The sequence below is a fragment of the Anopheles moucheti genome, chromosome 3 (genome assembly GCF_943734755.1).
Source record: "Anopheles moucheti chromosome 3, idAnoMoucSN_F20_07, whole genome shotgun sequence".
NCBI classification, from domain to species: domain Eukaryota; kingdom Metazoa; phylum Arthropoda; class Insecta; order Diptera; family Culicidae; genus Anopheles; species Anopheles moucheti.
In genome coordinates, this window is record NC_069141.1 from 24,712,395 (window position 1) to 24,734,154 (window position 21,760).

General features: G+C 42.7%; 1 protein-coding gene across 1 annotated transcript in view; it reads left to right on the forward strand.

Moving 5' to 3' along the window:
* The window catches only part of LOC128303705 (lachesin), an 80,495-nt gene that overhangs the window by 20,208 nt on the left and 38,527 nt on the right, over positions 1–21,760 (forward strand). The window contains exons 2-3 of the mRNA XM_053040753.1: positions 19,935–19,979; positions 21,413–21,516. Of these exons, the coding sequence (XP_052896713.1) occupies positions 19,935–19,979; positions 21,413–21,516 (149 nt within the window). The remainder of the gene's footprint in view (positions 1–19,934; positions 19,980–21,412; positions 21,517–21,760) is intronic.

Here is a 21,760-nt window from a genome sequence, read left to right on the forward strand (position 1 = left end):
GTCATAAATATCCGGCCATTGCAGTAAACGTGTAGCAAAAGTGTATGGTTTGTAACCACCGGACGGAAACCTATAGGGTACCTATCTTTCCATTGCCGGTTAGCCGGCCTGGTGTCTTTGGTGTCGGTTCGGTCACGGGCGGGCGGGCGGGTAGGGTCGGGTGTTCCCCGTTACAGGGTGCCTGGTTATGGGGTGGGGTGGCAACGTGCGTCACCTTGATATGATAATTTATTCAACTGCTTCGTCTTCGGTTTTGGCTTTCGGGGAGGACCAAGAGGTCGGTCGACAGTAGGGGGGCCCGGGTGCCATAGTTTATTTATGACAGCACATGGCCCAGGACGAGCTTGTTCGTTCGTGAGCTTGTTTGCCATTTGCTTGCCAGTCTTGCACACCAGCCCACCATGGCCTCCTCAATGATATGTCCTCCGTTCCCCTGGTGTGTGGTGGTGTTCTTTGTGAAGTGTTTGTTGTACTTATGGTGTTTTTTTCTCCTCCTGCTGTTGTTTTGCCTATTTTCTTCAGACTGTTTTATTTTCTTCTACCATGTGCTCGCAAGACCTTTTTTCGAGGGATGGAACTGTGTCTGAGGCACGGCGAAGGCTCGGTACGAATAATCGATGTCATTCGATGTCTCTGTTTGTTTGCGCTCTTTGCACTGTTTGACATGTCATGCTCGAGAGGGTGATGACTTTTATCCGTTGCCTGATTAGCTTTTTCGACCCCCAATGGTTTATTGATATGGTTCAATGAGAACCCAACAACAACAAAGAATGGAAATCGAACAGCTTAAGGCAGGCAGGACGAGTGGCATGATGGACAACGATCTGGACAGCATTTGTTTTGTGTAACATAACAAGATGCGATTGTTTGATAAAAATGTCATCATTGTCGCTTTACAAACTAACTCTGATGTGATGAAGATTTGAAGAACCCTTTGCTGAATTGCTATCAAAGAGATTGCTTAATAGATCGATCGATCATTCTGTGGAGCTGTGTTTTTTATTCAACTCTTTTATGTAAAGTAGAGTTAATGTTGCATTGTGTCGTTTTGCTGAACATTAAAGTAGATGGCAAGAACCCACCTTGAAGCCCTCGCTTTTGCTGATCGCAGCAATTTGATGTAATCGTGGAGTATAGCAATGACGGGTCTAATTAACGTTACAAATCTTTCGGAAATAAAGTGCAGGAAGTTCATTAGTGACTTGTATCCTGCAACTTCGTCTCCAATCAGTTATTTGCCAGTCGGTGAAAAATGTTTTCCATCGTTTTTTTTCCTGACCCTTTCCTTCTCACTGCAAACGAGACCTCCTGTTGGGTAGTTGGTTCTCGTTTTTTTTCACTTATTTCGATCCAATTAATGCTTATTCCAGCGCGATGGGCTTTCTGTGGCAGCAATGAGGCTCCGGCTTACCTCAGCGCTCATCAAAAATCATCACCTTAAGGCGCTAATTCTTAACAAGATGCGGTTCAGCTCAAGCCGCCGAGATGTGAAAGCTTCGCTGATAAATTGCGAAAATGGTTAGGCAAAGTACGTGGAAGCAAATGGCGCACTGCATCCGGATTGTGTGTGTATGTGTTTTTTTGTTGTTCATCGTCACCTTTGCGGTGTGAATGACGCCTACCGCCCTATTACGCCTCTTCAATCGACCCCGGCAGCACAGTTTATCGCTTTCAATTAACTAAACAAGCTCTTCGTCGTGCGAAGCGTGAAAAAGAAGCCGCTACGATTTTTTTTTCCACCATCCCTGTTTGCAAAGGACTAACCGAAAAAAAAACCAACGCTTCTTAGCCGAAACATCCACAAACTGGCTGCGTACAGCGGCATGATGCTCATAATGTCGTGGCCGATTGTTGAGATTGAAGGGTGCTTTTGGGGATGAACAAGAATAAAGAAAGAAACATGACTAATGGGCTCAACATAGGCAGATTCTGCTTTTTTGGGCCGGTGAGTCACGGTGAGCGGTGCGGGAAGGTGGCGCCGAAAAGCCTTCTTAGTGGAGGCATGAATTCATTTTCAACCGCAGAAATTTCATCAACTTCAGTGCCGGCTCCCGAATGAGCGAGGCATGAAACTACGGCTGCAAAAACCTCGAAAAGTTTCTCCCCCCCTTGTCCGGTATCCGGGACAGGCTCGGCTCGATGGGATGTAAGAAACGCAGCGTAATTCATTATTTACGTTAAATTGTGCTACTGAATAAATTAAAATGGTTCCCTCGAAACCAAACGCCGTGGCGGGTGCGCGAAAAACTAGCGAGAAGAAGGTGTGTGTGTGTATGCCTTTCCTTCTTTACACCGTTGCCAGTATTCGTTCACCGTTCGTGCCGGACAGAATTAAACGAACGTACGAATGCGGGAAGATTACAGTGGAAGAAAACCGGGTAAAAGAAAACAAGTTTTCGCTGAGCACGAAATTGGGTTGGCCTGAAGTGCAGCGCGCAAGACGATCTCACGAAAGGAAAACTTTTCCCGCTGACTTATGCTTATGCCCGGGGACGGTAGAAAAGAAAGTGAATGATGAGATGATCGACCTCAATCAAATGGGAGAAAGCGAACACAAGGCAATGAAGTGCAAACGGGTGGGAAAAAAACTGCTGCTGCTGCTGCTGCTGCTGGTGCGGTTGCTTTGTATAAATTTACATTCCTTTTTTCCTTTATTTTGCTTGATCTTTAAGCTTGTACTCGTGTTGTTTTTTTTGTATGGTATATATTCGTTAGAGCGAAGTGGGTATATTTTTTTGTGTTCGGGTTGTTGCATTAACTTTTCCTTAGCAAAAGTTCTTGGAAGTAGTATTTACATTTGGTGAATAGTACGAAACGAAATTGAGTGCAGGAAGTCGCTTTAATGAAGGGATAATTTTTCCACGGATTTGGTAAGTTCCGCGGTGGGCAGCAGTTGGGTACCGACTTAATATCCGTTTGTCAGTGGAAATGGTGAAGTTTCGGTGTTTTTTTTTTGTGCGTGTTCAGTTTCACTTTGAGCAAGGTGAGCTGCATCAGTGGCATCTATTATTAGGTCTAGAGCGTGAAAAATAATTCGAGATATTGTTACGATTTTAATGCGAATCCATTTATACGATATGGTCAGGTTACCATCATTACGTTTATTCATTTTTATCGATGCATTATTTATTTTTAAGCATAATCATGGTAATTTTTCATAAAAAAATGCGACCTTTGCGAGTCGTGTTACTTCTATTCTTAATGTTGAAGAATATTTCGATTGATGTTTGAACTTTGCATCAGAAAATTTATGATAACTTCAAACATATGACAAGCCCATTGAGAAGGATACTCCTAACTTTTTTATTGGTACATGATCTTTTTGAAACTATATCATGTATGTCCAAGTCGGTTTTGTTTTTAATTCGCTGATTAATTTTTCATCTTAATACAACGAAGCTTCTACGATTAGGTTCATTTCGTATGAAATTTATAAATTTATAATGAATAACAACCGAATCGCACGAGTGTCACACGAGAGACTCGAGACGACCCAAACAATTTTATGAGTTTAAAACGTTTCTCACACTTACAGTGTCAATCGATTATGTTTCGGACAAACGGACAAACGGAAACAAAACACATCCTGCAAATGGTGCAAAATACATTGCGCTTTCGCCGAAGTATTCATGGAATCTGTACACTTAATTATCATAAAACAAGAAACATTACTCGTGCCATAAAAGTAATAAAATCATGCTTTATGTTACCGTACCATTGCCGATTGTTGGCCGTGTGCTGGATCTCTTGCGTCTTCGGTTGTGTACCCCATAAAAGCTTCTTTCCCTATCTCGTTATTTTCACCCGGCCAGCATCCAAACATCGGTCTGCCCCATTAGTAAGCTTCGCTCTACACGAGGAAGTCTTTCGGTGGCTCCGTGTTGCAGACAAAAGGGCAAAAACGAACTGTTTGAAACGAATTTCAAACGGAGAACCATTTTGCCCGCCGCAATCTACTGCCCTTGCCGTTTTTATCATCACGTACCACACGGCCTGTTGGGGGGCAGAAAGTTTTGACCACACTGTTGGAACAGAAGCGAACGGCCGAATGAAAGCAATAGGAGGTAAATAGAAGTTTCGTCGCTTTATGCATTTCCTGGGCAAGGAGTGATCAGTATCCGTGTTGTTTCCTTTCGCTTGGCCTACATTTGGTTGTCGGAGCTCAAAGCGGGCGAAGAAAGAAGAACGAGCTGACCGCACATTCGACGAGCGACTAAATTCCCCTGGACTACCGCTGGAACCCTGGAACCGGAAGAATACGGCGTTCCCGGTAATAAATAATCCATTTTTATTTCAAACACTTTGAGTCGTTCAACTAGCGAAAATACCTTCCTGAATTCGTGTGAGTTTGTGCCTCGTTCGATTGGAGCACGGTTGGAATGCATGCCGAGTTCCGGGGGTTTTGGGAAAGCGGTTTCAAAAAATGCAAGTGAAGGTGAATTTTTGCTTGACCGAAAATATGCTTATCGATTGCTCCGTTGGCAAGCAGCAGTGCTGGAATGCTAAACGAGCGTGCCCGGAGCGGTATGTTTGAAGATTCGTGGTAAAACATGTGCCCGGCACGACATACCGGGGTTGACCGCAAGAATATGACATTCCGGACACGAGCGAGCAATGTAAAAAGGTGTTGACCATTGCATATTTGACACAAAAATTCCACTGAAATGACGCAAGATGGCATCGAAACGCCAACCACCGAAACGTTCGCATCAACGTACGTACTTTAAAATGGAATTTTTCTAAATTCTTTCACCCAGTCGCACGAGTGCTATTCCAGGGAATTTCCCTATTAAGAAAAGGTGTTTAGGTATGTGTGGCGATGGAAAAAACCCCGAACAACGAAAACCAATGTCACTGAGGTGCTTCAAATCCACTTTCCAGCTTTGAGGTTTACTCGAAATCGTATTGTAATGTATTTCGCCCGGCCAGGTCGGTGCAGAAAACGGTCGAGAAAAAAAAAGAAGCTTTTCACTTAAGCTTGCAAAAGAAGCGTTCGCAGTAACAACAAATTGAAGCAACCACACATACACACAGACACAATGCGATGGTGCTGGCGGACAAAGCAATGTGCTTTAACAAATCCGGAAGCGAATTAGGTACCGAATGGATGTGGACGGGGGTAGGGGAGAAGGATGCTTCCAATGCTTGCCCACAGCAGTCGGGTTGCGGGAAAAGGAAAAACCCAATAATAATGTACGTCCTCTTGTTGCAGAATGGTTGGCCGCATAATAGAATCATGACAATGAGTTTTTCCTATGCGCGCCTCAGCCTCACCGTGCACCGTGTGAGTGGATGGGTTATGCTGTGTGGGTATGTAAACACGATGCTAACCAGAACGAGCCCAACGATGGCCATAACGACATTACGTCTCTTGTACCTTCCTCCTGCAACAGCGATCGTCCCTTTTTTCCCTGCTTGGTGTGGGGTTAAGGAAAAATAGTAGCATGAGTGTAACTCTATTCGTTCTCTTTTTTTCTCGTTTGCTTGGCCGAACGACAGATAAAAGCAAGAGTTTGGCAATGGTGGGAGCGTCTGTTTCCTAGAAGTGTGATGAAGAAAGGATTCATGCCGGGAAGAAGAGAAAAAAAGTCTTCGATGGGAGAAAGGATGCGAACAAATCCCAGAAGATTTTCCGAACTCGAATTGTTCGGCACGCAAAGCGATTGACTAAAAAAAGGATAAGAAAAAGCAAGAGGATGCAAACGTTCGAAAGAGTGGGGATGTCTTATGAAGACGGGAAACAATCGGGGGGATGTGTGGGGAAGGTTTCCGTTTTCCGTGGGACAACGAAGGAAAGAGGAGAAATTGAAATTGAATAACTCTCATTGTTGTTGATAGAGACATTTTTCTATCGACGATGTGTGTGCGCGTTTTTTTTTTGCTGTGCTCAAGTTTTCTTCCCCTCTTTTGGGGGTGAAAAGGTCCTCCGGAGGGTTCGAAGGCTGTGGATTTTCACACTCAGCTCACACGCGCCAGCATCCATCCAGACGCCGGAATGTGGAAGGATTTTCCGATCCCTTGATCCTTCCCGTACGCGCTGTGTGTGTGTGTGTTAGTGATCCGTTTTCCCATCACATTAGAGGGGGGAAAAGCTCACGTGCGTTCAGAGATGATTCTGGCCTTTTCTGCTCTATGGCACCGCTTCTTTGCTTTGGTTTTCTTCGGTTTTGAGGCCGCTTGTACTTGTCGGCTTGTTACATTTGAAATACACTGGGATGCCGCTCGTTAGAAGTGTTTGGCAAACGGCTGTGTCATCCTACAGTTACGAGATAGCATGGGACGTTCAGCGCATCCACCAGGCCTAGGCCGCGTCCTTCCGGCTCTATTGAGCACATTGTTGAGCCTTTATGTGTTTATTATGCCCGTACCAGTCGAGAAGGGGCTGGGAGTGAAAAATTTGTCGAAAAGCAAACGTCACGACGCGGCGTTGAGGACAGTGGAATGAGTCGAAAGTGAGAGAATAAATATGTATAGCAGTACCGGGGAGGGTTAAAATTTGCCCGCCTTGAAACGATTCCTCGTGTGTGTGTGTATGTGAACGAACACTTGCGCGAGGTGTCGATGGGATGGATTTGTTTGTTTATTTACTGTATTTTCCTCACGTACTGTCGTCACCGCACGTTTGACATGTCGGTAAACATGTCGTCAGATTGAGCACATCATGGAATGGAAATTGAGACACGAGCTTGAGAATGGGAAGCATCAGCATGGAATGGGTCAAACCCAGAAAGAAGAGAAATCTTGTGATGTGGAGCATTGTTTGCACTCCTTGCTTCTAAAACATTGATCCAGGAGGGCAAACAGGTGTTGACTAAAACAAGTGGGAAACAAAATACAATAAAGGAAATGCGTATCACTTTTAAAACATGTAGATATAATTGCTATCAGTCATTATGTTTCAGAGTTTTCCGGAATCTTCTAGTCTATTTGTTTAACCCATTTGTTCTTCTTAGTAAAATTTTAGATGTTTGTTTAGATGTTTCAAAAGTGCCTTCACTGTCTTAAGTTCGGATAAAATCGATTCTAAAAAGCGAGGCTCGCAAATATAAAAAATTTTCGATTTGAAAAATGTTGGTATTGATTTAATTTTGGATGAAATGTTACTAAATGTTTCAATACTAAATTTGCAAAACAATATCGGCAAAGTAATACTTTTTTTTTTATTTAACGGAAGAACGGCCAGGCCGTATATCTTATAGACTACGCTTAATATCTAGTAGTTCACAAATAGGGGGTGGGACATTTCCTTCTCTCACCATTGCGATGCACGGCAAAGTAATACTATTGTGTAAAAATATTGCATTATTTTTAATTAGAGATCTTTAATTCCGAAGATGTCCAAATGAAAATAGTGTTAAAACCCACTGGTTTTGGATACTCTTAGATAGACTAAATAGTTTAAAGTACATAAATATAAACATGTTAAACATAACAAGTTGTTTCAATCCATTCACCAATATTTCGTTGTTTTGAGTATTTACCATCCGATCTAACAGACCTATATGTTCTTATTTTTTTAATATCTTGATATAAGAACATAAACTTTTCGAACTTTGAAACTTTTTCTTTTTAACCAATTTAATTCAAAACGAGACACAAACATATTCAATTTTACAGTTCAGGTAAAATGAACTAGGGTAAAAACTAGGGTGAATAAGTTTTTCGGTAAGACCAGAATACAAAAGCAACTGTAATGTCTAGCTATTTATATATTAAACCAAGTTGCATGTTTATTATGTTATGTTTATGTTTATTTAATCCATTTCCAACTGTTTTACTCTTTAAAACAATTATTATAAAAACTTAATAAAAAAAACACAAAACTAGTGATCTTCTAGAAGATAGTGATTGAACAAAATCTACAATTACTTCTGCATTAATAGAGTCCCCAAGAGGGTAAGTGTTAATGCAATCGTGTATGGCTTTCTTTACAAGCGAACGTCAGTAGTAAGTTCAATGCCGTGGTCCTACGCGAAAGTCTGCATAGCCGGGTATGGTTTGGTGTTCACGGTCTGACATCGATAACTGCAACCCGGTCGATGACAGCAACCACCCTTGACCGGTCTTTTGGCTAATAGAACTATTTTAGCACCTCATCCTCACACTCACCACACACACACACACACACACACACACGGTCGTGAAACCATTCGTTGCAGCTCGGCAAAAACAAAAAGTTACACCCTCGAACGGTCCTTCCCAAAAAGGGTCCATGGACTGAATGTGCAGCGAAAGAACCGAACCGAAGGTGTCAAAAGCATAAAATTTAATTGACCACTATCTGCTTTCCCTTTGCGCAGCCGAAATGCAACATTCCACGTCCCAGCCATCGTCGGCCAGGGCTAGGGTTGGAAAAGTTTAATTTTTTTTTCCACCAACGTGCAGAGAGCGGTCGGTCCGCTTCCGCTTCTGCATGACGTATCAAGATTTTGGGCAACATTTTTCACCCTTCATTACGGTTCACCACTTCCGGGTTCGGGGTTTCGCTTGGTGCAGTGTTACCCCGGGGGGTTTGCAAGGTCATCAGGCAGCAGTCGAGATTGGTCCGTTTCGATGGACGAACCAAACATCCTATCCGGCTGCATTCGGTGCACCAAGCATTCCAGCTATTCGGGAAGGACAAAGCGTTTTGGGGTCAATAATGGGCAACGGAAAATTTACCACCCAAGGCTCGGAAGGTTCGGTGGCAAATCGAACCGAAACTTTTTTCCTTCGGGTTGTGCCTCGGTCGCAAGGGAGGAGGAAAATTTGACAAAGTGGTTGGCCAGCAAGCGAAGGAGGAAAACATGCAGAGAGTCATGGTCATGGTGTAGTGTTTCGGGTGGAAGAAAAAATGAAACCACATTGATGTACCGTTCACATGCAGGTCAAATCGGGCTTCGGGTTCGTATGGAAAGGTGGAAAGTGTGGTGTTGTAAAAAGTAAAAACTAGCGATTTTTAATATTTTTTCTTTCCGTTTGATCGTTTGGCGCTGCAGGAAAGGCAGAGTAAATGTTTCCCATAGCCTGACCACGTTTTATCGGGCACGTTCTTCTTGCTTGAGCCGTGAGGTAAAGCGTGTAAATGTAATTTTATACGTGTTTTTGTTTGTAACACAAGAGCTTCTCGATGCCGAACACTGGAGGCAGTAAGGGGAATTGAGCTTTTCAGTTACAACACACCGTTCTGGTGGGGCGTTGATGAGAGTCTAGCGATAGTGGGAAAATTATATATTTTCCACAAATTATTACCATTAGGCGGTGGGTCTCCCTCCGTTCCAAGCTTTTCTCCTTCTCTCGTTCTCTTGCTCATTTCACATGCAATCAAGTTTCATAAGCATCCTTGAATCGCAACCGAGTTGCGGGAGCTTTTCCGTTTACAGCATCGTTTTTCCTATCATACATTTTCGTTCTCTGTCTCGGACCAAAATGAACTGCAGAGTAAAATCATTAAAACATTTCAGTGTGCCTATCATCAATAGCTGCGATTGAATAAAAAAAAACGAGAAAAGGTCGCATTTAACATAGAAAAATGAAGAAATTTGTTCGTTGCAGTGGTAAAATCACCTGCAAACCAACGCAAACAGTACACACCATTTTCTAATGCGGTTTTAATGTGCATTCACGGTGACATTCCCGGTTCGCTTGTGTTGGTGTGTCGTAGCCGTACCAGTACGGTGCGGTGAATGTGCACCTAACAGGTCGCATTAGAGCCGGTTCCGCGAATTGTGCATAATACATACTGCCGGTAGGCTAATGTTTAATTTGGTTGCAATGCATTTGCCATAATGTGCTGCGAGTATGTACCTGGAACAGTTTTCATACGACATTTGTGCTATTGCTGATGAATTTTGCTGGTTGTCGGCAGTGTGATGCTTTTTTATGCCGCACAAATACAAAGGTTCGCGGTTTGCATTGTGACGGAGTTGCAACAAATAAATGTTAAAAATGTTATTTTTCTCAATTTTCCGATTAAGGTTGATTGAAAATGATACAAGCATTATCATGCGTGCGCATCTATTATGGACGTGTTGTTGTTAAAAGTATCAAATTTCAATAAAACCAAACCTGGATAATTCCCTTTTATTTCATTTCAAATTGAAACATAAAAAGAAGATAAAAGCTGTAGCAAACGTTGTTGTACGTGGGTAATATGTTTTGTTTTAATGGAAAAGCTCATAAGCTTGAATAAATGTATTTTTGAATGAAAAACACCCATTAGCTTGAATAAATCCATATATTAGATATGTCAACGTTCGATACTCATTCAATTGTAATTTCGAATGATGATTGAAAAATTTGAACAATCCAAAAAACAGCTAGTTTTAGTTATAAATTTGTAAACATTTTGCCTTTTTAACGGAAAATTAATTCATCAATTTAAATTTAATTCAATTTAATATAAATTGAAGTATATTTAAAGCTAGAAACTCTCTGCACTTATATTCAATCATTCGTGTTAAAATTGCTACTCAATGGGTTCTTAGATCATTGAAAATTTTAGGCTTCTTCAGGGATTTTTTCAAACATTACGTCTAGAAAAAATGCATTCGAACATTTAACATACGCAAATCCATGCCGCTTTGCATTAACTTCTTGGCTTCGTTCTATGCATTTTTTTTGAAATTTCAAAACCGACTGACTTCATTAGAAACTAGCAATCAATAGAGGAAATAAGAACACATCACTTATGAAGAAATTCCATTTATTGATTGTATAATTAAGCAATATTTTGATAGTTACTATAAAACGAGCTTATAAAACTAGTGTTTTATATTAATATTTTTATAATTGTCCCTTACCCTATGCAATATTTTTATCATCCTACAGAGCAAAACTCTTCTTCTCAAAGTGCACAATTAGCCAGCCATTAAATTCATGTTCTCGTAATAACCTACGACAAAACTTACTCCAACCATTTCCATCGACGACCGACACCGACCGGAATGGGATTTAATTGTTTATGTTGTACACCCACCCAGCTGTGCCTTGATTGGATAAATCAATTGGCTCAAACCTTTCGGGCACCGGACGGTACGCTTGGTGGCCCGGTTTAATGCGCTCCAGCACACATTAAAGCTAACAGCGCAAATGATGAAAGCCGAACGACAAAATTAGAGCACCATTACAGGGCAATTAAAATATTTTATTGAATGCAATCGTGTTGTGTGCGAGCTGCGAGCTGGCAGAATGGAATGCTAAGGCGAAACAATTGCATATAAATTATAATCATCGCATTAAAATCTTTGTTTTTACGAGCATTCTTTCGTTTGGTTTGTGTTTTTGTGCCTGCCGGATGGGGGATGGTTTTTCCGAATGCTCGACCCCACATTGGCAAGGACAGGCAATCAGGAGGCGACAGTTTTATGGTATGAATTTTTCTCTCCTGCTTGCGCTCGCTCTTGAAATGCATCAACCGAACCGGAAGGCAAATATGGAAAGAAAAATACACAAATTGGTTTTACGGGGAGGATAGGGCCGCCCGGAGTAGTACCGGGGCTGGGTAAAATTTTATTTACTTTTGATGGGCTTTCTTTCGACTTTAACGTGTCTGGTATTGTGCCACCGCGCGCTTCCATTTCCGGCTTCCAGTGTGTCTGCGCGCTGGTGGTGTTTTGTCCGTGTTTAGGCGCGCCCACCACCGCCAGAAGGAACCATTAAAATAAAATCATAATTTATCGCTACCAATTATTGGCAACACCGTCATCGTGCTTTACGATTCAGTGTTCTCGCCGGCACGTGGCGAGAGTGTGGGTTTGCTCGGGAAGATGGGAGGCTTCCACAACTCCGCCGCGCGAAATCTGCTATCGTTTGTCAACCATCGATGACAGACTAATTGGAATTAAATGATTTTATGGTCGATGTTGCGCTACCGGGCTTGGCTAGCGTTAATGAAAGGAAATTGGTCTTGTAGGCTGCGTGGGTAGATTAATAAGTATTGCTTTTCCGGAGTACTCCAGTGAGGGTGTCTCTCCGGACACTCCCACTCCCGGTGGGAAAGCGATCGTTAGCATCTGACGAAAAAATAAGCAATGAAGGTGTCGAAAAGCTTTTGCTTGCGCTGTGGTAAGTAAGTTATTTCTTACCACTACGAAAAGAGTCTCTGTTCGCCCATTCACTCTACCGTTGCGAGTTCCGATCGAACATTTCGAGCTTGTTTCGCACAATAATCACACCCGTGGGAGAAATTAAACTGCAAACCACAACGGAATGAAACGCGCTTTTTCCCACGGCGAAGGACGAATAAAAAGCGTGAAAGTTTCGATAACTTTTGAGGCAAAGATAGAGTGTATCGTTCTCATCGGACACCCAATCATGCTTTATGCTCGATTATGATGCGCCAGGGGAGACGAAAGTTAGATTGAGATGAAGCACAAACAGCGCAAGAAAACATCTTCTAAGCGACTGTTTGAGAGTGGTTGCAGTTGGTGCAGTTTCCACCAAGGAGTGAAGCAATTTAACACTGTTTGCTGTAGGCATGTGGGCGTACACGATACGAAACACTGGTAGAGCAGTAACTCTACATGACGGGAAGGTTGGAAAGATTGTCCCATTAAAAATAAATAACACTATTTTACTGCAACTTATTTTTAGAGAGTTGTTGTGCAATTTCCTTCGATTTATTTTATTTGTTCTCCGGTACGATGGGTCAGCTTCAAACTGTAACCGGTTTTAGAGGCTTACTGGTGGAATGTGTAGGAAGAAAATTGAAGATTAAAAAAAAACTAAACGAACACAAGCTCTCACCTCACTGACCAACGGGACCATGGTTGAAGTGGAGAACAGTTTCCCAACGCCCAGTTCGGCCCAGCGTTCCATTCCTGGTTCGTTTTCAGGGCGGCAACCAATTCAAGGGGCGGAATGTTCGATACGCGGCAGTACAATAGGAATTTATTTTTATGACCCGATTCGATCCTCCGTGTCCGACCTTGCTACGGTGCTCTCGATTTGCCAAGAAACGATTCCATCTGAAACTGCCAAACGGCCTTCGGGTGTCCGGGGCAAGCAATCATACAGGGCTTTAAGACGCAAGAAAAAAAAACGAAGCGAAGGCTCTATAAATATTTACTGGATGTTTCCGGAGCGACCCCTTGGGACCTTTTGGGTGAAGCTTACAGAGCGAGAGAGAGAGAGAGAGAGAGAGATTGTTCCGAGTGCGAAGAAGACGAAAACACGTATACGTACACACACACACACAGTTCAAACACATAGCTATTACCGAGCGGATGAGCGACATGTGTGTTCAGGTTCGATGGGCAGGATTAAAACGAAATGCTTGGGCGTGTAGTAAACGATGTTGCTGCCTGCCTCCCGAAGGCGATGGGTGTTCAGCACAGCAAGCTTTCCTCTTAAAAATGGGATCGGCCGGTAGTACGGGAGGGCTGGCAGGGTGGGTAAGACATAAGCAGTACTTTTACGGGCACTAATGCGATTGGAAATGGCCTACCTGGAAGATAAATGAATGCGCAGCAACATTTATCTAACCTTCCTGTGCCATCTTTTAATTCGTTCGCAATGATCGGTTTCGGTCACAATAAACATAAATTTTGTAATTGACATTAAGAAAAGGCTGTTCTTGCTGCGCTAGTATCGGGAAGACGGGTTTGGTGCATTAAAGCTCAAGAGAATTTAGTATGAGTTAAAGTAAGATTGTGCGATTTTTACTTAACTTTAAACTGTGATAAAACTTAAATTCTTGAGCCACTTGCTGTAGAATTTCAGAAAACATTATCTTTCCATTCGTTGTGCTTAAGGCTCAGCCGCGTGTAGTGATAAAAGTGGAAGTTTCCATTCACTATTCATTATCAAGAACAGCTTGACTCCGATGCACTTGTCTGGCTTGGAGTGTATGAGATTTTAATATTCCGGTCCATTCCAACGCCACTTCATCATCCTCGCCCGTGGATGGAAGGAAACCGGCCCAGCCTGGCTGGTAGAGAAAGGTGCAATAAATCAAAAGATCAATTTCTCAACGTAGTCGCTTACTGATGAGAGGAAAAGTTTCATGATGAATCTTGGCAAGCAGTAGTCAACCGTCAACCCGTCTGGAAGTCCGTCATAAAGTCATGCTTCCGTGTGGCCCGTGTGTTGGGAGAGTGTGTTTTTTCCTTTCCATATTCTGCCGGAGAACATCCGAAGAAAAACCAGCCCATCGTGAAGTTTCCTATCCCGCCATCTTAAGGGAAGATGATGAAAAGGAACGTAGGGGCCTTTGGCTGCCCCGGGGCCAGTCTCGTTGTGGCTCGGCATCGCATCCCTGCCTCCTCCGTTTAGCGGGACTGCTGTTGTCTTTCGCATGGCACAGATTTTCCACGGCACACGGCACATTTCCCGGTGCTGCTGTCAACTTTTCTCCGCCATTGAGATGCAGCACGGTTTGTTGAATAAAAGATTACTTTCCACGGCAGCAATAGGTGGAACGGTTAGTTTTTGTGACCGGGCGCGTGTGTGTGTGTGTGTGAGGGAATTTTTTACACTTTTATCTAACCGTCAAAAGCAAAATGGGCGAACGCTGGCCAAGAGACCCTGTGTTCTATGAAGCTTATAATTCGGGCCACGGGGAGAAAACGGTTGGTTGGTTTTTTTCGGACCAGCTTTATTTTAAAACTAGCTCCGAAAAAAGAAGTGTGTCAGCTCACGATCATAAGTTGGAATATTTTTTCACGAAATGTGTGTGTGTGTGTGCGTATTTTTTCTTTATTTTGCCACGCGGCATTGGGTGTGGAAAAAATATTAAATTTCTTTCGGAACCAGCACATGGCCATGGTTGGGACCCACTTACAAAAACGGAACCGTCCGTTTATTTTCAACGCCAGCCAGTGTAGGCTACGGTGGAGCGAAAATGACGGCTTGAAAATGCAAAAATGGACACGCAAATTCTGTCACCATAATAACGCTGCTCATAAATTTTAAGAACACTGCGCGGATAGTAACAGCAGCTTTTTGTGCGCCCGTTCAGTAGCTTCAGGCAGTGGTGATGCAGGTTAGCAAAATACGCGATATCCGTACCGTAGAGGAGAGCAGAAGCTTTTAACTGATATTCAAAGCTGAGTTCGGTCGTTCGTCACAGTACGTCATTTTTAATGCGCGGTGGCTCTGTCTCTGTGGAGGGAAAATCGGTCGTATTGTGAAAGAAAATGTCCTAGAATCTCAGCTGCAGCTCAAACTATTCGTAACGGGGGGCATTGTCATTTTGGTGACTCAAATCTTTACGCTTTCGCATTGCTCTGATTTGATAGGGGAAAGAAAACGTGAATCATTTTGTAAAATTATGGCTGATGTCATTTATTCCACTGTCACGTGTAAAACCTCAGCCATATGTAAGCCAGTTTTTCCGTATTCGTTTTGACGTTTCTAGGCTCATAGAATATCATAAAATTGACAAGCCAAGTTAAGCCTAGGAAAAAATGGATAAGATTGTTTTCCCAATGAAAGCATTGGTTAGTTGCTCGATAAATGCCAAAATAAATCATTTTGATAATGTTTATCCGAGAGAGTATATCGGTGATAAGCGAAGCGCGATTTTTACAAGAAAATATTGGTTTTGAACTTGTCTATTATTACTTTCGATTCGAACTGATCCTTTATGTCCTTCTTTATGTCAAAAAGCTTAGTCCTTTTTCGAATCTATTCAGGTTTATGCAACCTGGTTTTTTGTGACAGATACAGGTTGAAAGCTTAAGCTGTCCATTTTATAGTACAATGTGCTGCAGGTTATTTACTAGTGGTTAAAATATTTATTTAGTCATATGTCCGTTTAGTATTTATTCAGTTGTCTATTTAATTCCTAACAAACTTCAATAAACAATCCGCTTGTTTTACATATTACGCCAAAACTCATCCATTCGCAAGCTGTATGCGTTGTACACAACGTTGTATACACTTTTTTTCCTTCGTCTAACCAACATCATCAATTTTTCTTGCTGTGCTCGATACAGTCTAAACGAGAAGAATCGATCGAGGGACGAGCTTCAACTGATAAAGCTCTCCTGGCTCTGTGGTGTTCAACACGAAAGGCGTATGAGAGAGAGAGAGAGACTGCATAAAAAATGCATAAATAATTGATAGCAAACATTGCAAAAGGCTCACCGGACCTGGCACCGGTGAAGCCCTCACGGGGCCATAACCTCCCGACGAGGGAAGCACCATTTGCTTACGTTTGAACCATTTTCCCACGTGTACCCTGGGCTTAACGCTTGGATTAGGGAAATTTAATGCACCGGAGCGTTTTGTGGAACATGTTGCAGTCTCTTGCCGTGAACTAGAGCCAGAAGAACCCCCGAATAGGGACTGTGTCAAGACAGTGTATGCGGGATGATGGGGAAAAGAGAGAAAAAAACACGAAACTCGAACAGTTCGATTTGGAAAATGTATACGGTTTTGTATACGACGTCCGGAAGGCGAATTTCATGTGAGGTTGAGGTTTGTCCCGCCGGTCGTTTAGTGTACGAGGCTGAAATATAAATTCCTTCCTGGCATGCATATTAGATTATATGATGCTATCGTTTGAAACAACAAACAAAACTAAGCGTGCGGGTGCGGTGTTTATCAAAACTATTAAACTAATCATCGAAATGTATCATCTTCTAGCAATGGCCCCATCAAACAAACGACCAATAGGTCATCATTTATGTGCCAGCAGGGACTAATTTGTGCTGCATATGCACACATTACACACTGGTAACCCCTTCAAAAACGATGATACGAGTCGGATGGTCGCATATCATTAAAATGGGTTATGCCATCCCTCCCGAAGAAGAAGTAAAGCATCAACCTTCCATCGTCGTGCAAAAAACGAACCCTAAGCCCACCAGCCTCTCTAAGCTTCCATTGTTAGAAAATGCTGCTGATGCAAATATGCTGCCGCTGTTGTTACCGGTTGTTTGTTGGGCGAGGGTGGTGGAAAATGGTTATATCATCCCATTTATTGGATGGGTGGCCACAAACGATACACAACCGAAAGGGGTCCCGCCCGACCGAAACACACCGGTTATACAGTTTTCCCGGTGATAACTCTTTCGACGCCCGTTTATTGCTTTTTCCTGAAAGCTTGCAGAATGTATCGGGGGGCCTTGGGTTTTGGTTTTGAAAGTTTTTCCTCCTCGTTTTTCGTTGTTTTTTTGGCCATCACCTACCCCGGATGCTTTCCGATGCCGATCCGAGGACGAAAGGCTTAAAAATCGATGATGCCGAAAAACTTTGCCCCGTCTCCGAGTCGGGTGGTTGAATTCTTGGTTAAATCTTTACAAAACTCGTTTCCTTTTCGGATTTGGTTGTTTTGTTCAACTGTCTGTTTCTGAGCTCGCCCACGCTGGAGTGGAATGTTGTGCCGTGGCGGCCAGGGTGGGGTTTTTGGCCAATGTTCTGCCATATTTTTCTACTAAATCAACTGGAATCATCATTTTCCGCCGACCACCTTGCAAGCCCATGGATGCAGATGGGGCACACACACATACTCCTCCATCTCCACTTTTCCACCGCAAGGATGATTCACGCAACCGTTTGTAATGAAATCGTACCAAAGTTATCCCGGTAAGGTTGCAGAAGGTTCGGAGGATTGATAAATAAAAGTTGGCCCACGCCGACGAAAATGTATATTCATTCGTCTGTTTGGGCTCTCCTTCCCGCAGCTGATCGACTGTTTCATTCGATCGATTTTTACCTGTGATGCTGTTAAGCAAAGTAATTGCCCTGCCGGGACTGCGATGGCTGCAGCGGTAGAAAGGGTGGCGCTGAATGAAAAACCTTTTTTCCGCTTCTTAAATTGAGGCAGGATTTCGACAAGTCAAACACTAATGCTGAACCGGGTACCGCTGCTTTAGGTTCGGTTCTTCCACGCGGCTAACGAGCACCACCAAAAAAGCCTCTTATATTTTCACCAATTTCGTTTTACGCAACAGTAGCGGTGTGCGTTTTACCTCCTGGACCCACTCATATTCCAACGTGCTCTAGCGTAAAATCCATCGTTATGTCGTGGAAGGGCACGCGTTGCTGGGGTAACATAAATTTCGCCCACAACCACACAACCGGGGCAAAGACAGTCTGCGTAGCGTTTCCATCACAGCAACAGAAAAGCCGCGCTACTCGCGGCTCGATGCGCCAGCAGCTGGCAGCCGGAAGGTGTGAACTAAGTGGCTCTTTACGGCGCAACAATTTGAGCTTTTTCCCCGTTGATGTGTCGGTGTGACCGCACAATGAAAGCGCGGTCATAAAAAGGGCAACCATGGGGAGGGGGGAAAGCAGTGGGCTGCCCCTACTGGCGGTGGTTGGGGGGTTTGTTCACGTCTGTCCTCTCGCTGGCGATGGATGTCATCACCTGCTTTTAAAAGGGAATTCCGGTACGTTTGACTGCCAGAAAAATGGGGAAGTCGAGTTGGTGACTGTTAACTCTTTAGAATTTACGATTTTCCATTCCTGCGTTATGGCACACGTAAAGTATACGCGTTGTGTTTAGCTATTTGGTTACGGGTGTTTTCGGTGTGCGTGTGTGCGACGCTCTGGGTCGCTTTTATGAAGAAGCTCTTGTTCGAAAGATAATACACCGGTCCGAACGGTTGTTGTGGAAGTAAAAGCTCCGTAAGAAATGTGTTTTATTCAAGAGATGATAAAAGAAAGACAAACAGAGAAAAATAATTCTTAAACAGTTCATTGCAAGCTCTCATCTGTCATTTCTGTAAACATTCATGACAGCTGTCAGCAGCTGCTTCTACGAAAACCTCAGCTAATAGTTAACAATAATAAAAATATTTACCGAGTGATCTCTTCTTCGAAATCTAAAACCAATTTTGCTGTACTCAAACACGACCTTCTGCAAATATTTCTTTTTAAAATCAATTCTAGTATTACTTGAGTCCTTGAGCTCCTATTCAAATTTCCATATAAAAAATCTTTCGTACCGTGTTTAGTTGCGATTTGGAAGAAATTTGTAATTGTTAATGGAAGTATGGAAATATTTCGGTCATGGTGTTACGGTCATGTGTAAATAAAAAGATAAATTTAAAAATTCGTAGCAATCTTTTCGGTGAAAAAATATGTGTACCTGTTTCTTTAATAATATTAAAACAGCAAAAGTAATGACATATGGAGACGCCTGGTACTTGTTGATGATTTACTAAAACATTGGAGTTGGCCGACTGTGCAAAATGTATAATTTTTTAATTGATTCCTAACTATGAGACAACGCTTACAATTTCGTAGTAATCTTTTTGGTGAAAAAATATGTTTATCAGTTTCCGCTTTAATAATACTTAAACAGCAGAAATAATTGCTTATGGAGACGCCTGGTACTTGTTGTTGATTTTTAAACATAATTGCCTATGGAGACGCCTGGTACTTGGTATTCACCATGACATTGAAGTGAGACATCTGTGCAAAATGTATTATTTTTAATTGGTACATTCCTAAGTATGTGACAACACCCCTTTACACCTTTTCTATAATAAAAAGTAAATTTTAGTAATGTTTATCGCAATTATCCATTAAATTAGTTTCCAGCACCAGTAACGTAATTGGTTAGAATACCAAGCAATTAACAAACAGGTAATAATTTCTGAAGTTAGATGGATTTAGATTACTAACCAAAGGCATTAATTTTTCCTTTTTTGGCAATGTTAACCTCGTTCTTAGATACTAGTTAAAGTATAGACTCAATTTCTCAAGTTTTTAATGCTTTTAATGTACAGCAGTAATGAAATGTTTAGTTGTATCCAACGTGAAGTGGCCAGCAGATTGTATCTCACAACAAATTTGCTCACATCGCACGATACTCTACTCGTAATATGCTCTTATTGACATATCTTGTAGTAGTTGCAGTAATGAAATGGAGTTTACACTGTATCAGTTACACGCTGAATAATTTATTAAGCAAAACCTAGGGCAACGGTACATCGAATGCAATTGTCCACCAAGCAACACTATTAATTCACCTTTTCCGTGCATCTTATCTCTCGTTTCAGCCAAACAATCTCACATGCACGAGAACCCGTCGGATTTCAATACCGGTACGTATGTGAAACAGTGCTTCGAATGGCATTACAGCAGCAACAACTCTTCCAGACGCCGTTGACAGGCAACGGAAGCCCAAGTAACAAAAGCGACATATGGGGGAGAGATCAAACGGACGCTGTCGTTTACCGTTAACAATGGCACCGATGGTTGCCCTTCATTAAGCTTAATTACTCTTCCCCATCAACAAAACGGTCCGCAGTATTTGAGTGGTGTGATTTTTGCTTTTCTCGGCTTGTTTGCCTTCTCCGCTGTGTTCACTGCCTGTTTATGAGTGTGTTCACGCGGTACCCGTGGTCAAACCAAGTGCGGACGACCACGCATCGGATGTTGGGTTAGCAAAAAAAAAAAAAAAACGGATGGAAAATTAATCCCACTTTCGTGTCGGTCGCTCACCGAAGCAGCATCCGTTTATTCTTCGTCACTCTTTGTTTCTCCGTTAACGTGTGCTTGGGCGAAACTGGTCCTCACGGGATGGACAGCATAAATTGTGACGCATTTCGCTCTTTCCCCCGCACACAGACATGTGCGCATAATTTATGCACCGCGTAAAAAAACGGCATTAGAAAAGCTGTCCGAAGCTTTCCATCTACATCAACACACACACACACGCAAACGCGCGAATACGCATATTAGCTTACATAAATGTTGCAACACCGATTCAAACAAGGCGCTTCCGCTCCCTTAATAAACGACGCTTATTTGCTCTTCAACCTGTCCAAATATTCATCCCACATATGGTTTCCTGTTTTTGTTTGTTTTCTTCCGGGGCAGGGTGGCTTTTTTTTGTGTGTGTCTAAACTCACCCGTCCCTAAAATTACCGGAACGAAGAGCCATGAGCAAAAGGTCTAAACAATCCCATCGTGCAGCGAAGCGTGCCAACGGTCGCTATTGTGCTTAGCGTGTATGTACCGCTGCGTTACGCCAACGGCAATGACAACGACCGTTTTTACCTCCCATTCAAATGACCCGTGCCCAGCACTTACCAAACCCAGGCACTGAATGATGATGTACAAAGTGGGGACAAATTCAACTCCATTGAGCGCGACTCCTACGTCGGGTCAAAGCATCGAAATGCAGCCTTCACGTCGAGTTTAAAGCAAGGCTTTGGTTGTTTTCTAATTAAATAAACTTCTTTTTTCCCAAACTGCTGGCGGTTTCAAGCCAGGTTTATTTGATGGTGTGTAATTATCTATTTTTTTTAAACAAATATGGAGGGTTTTCCTTCATCTAAACCGGTACCAGTGTATTTGGTTTTCATTTGCGTCATTCGAGGTTCTGTTTTTATGTTTTGTTTTGTTGAGCGCCATTTTGAAGAATTGATCATGCGTTACGGGCACCATTTTCAACGCTTTCACTCTTTCTCCTTCCATGCTTGGTGTTGGGCTGCCTTGGACAACCTTCTGCACCGGTTCGACAACCCGCCAGAGGCCAACTTTCCGCGGTTTGCAGAACCGATCCCAAACATCACGGTCACGATAGGACGTGACGCATTGCTGGCCTGTGTGGTGGATAATCTGAAAGGATACAAGGTGAGTCTCGCCATCGTGTAATGTTGGTTGGTTTTATTTGGTACCATTTTTTTAACAATAAAGACAAAAAAAACAGCTCCGATCCCATACAGGTGTGCGTGTGAACAGCACGCGTGAAAGGTTGCGCTCGCGCATTTTAACCTCAACAGGACAGGACAGCAAGATGATATCCAGTGTGTGTAGGACAAAAACAGACAGTCAAACACACACAAACACACCATCAAATCCATGACAAAACGGTTCG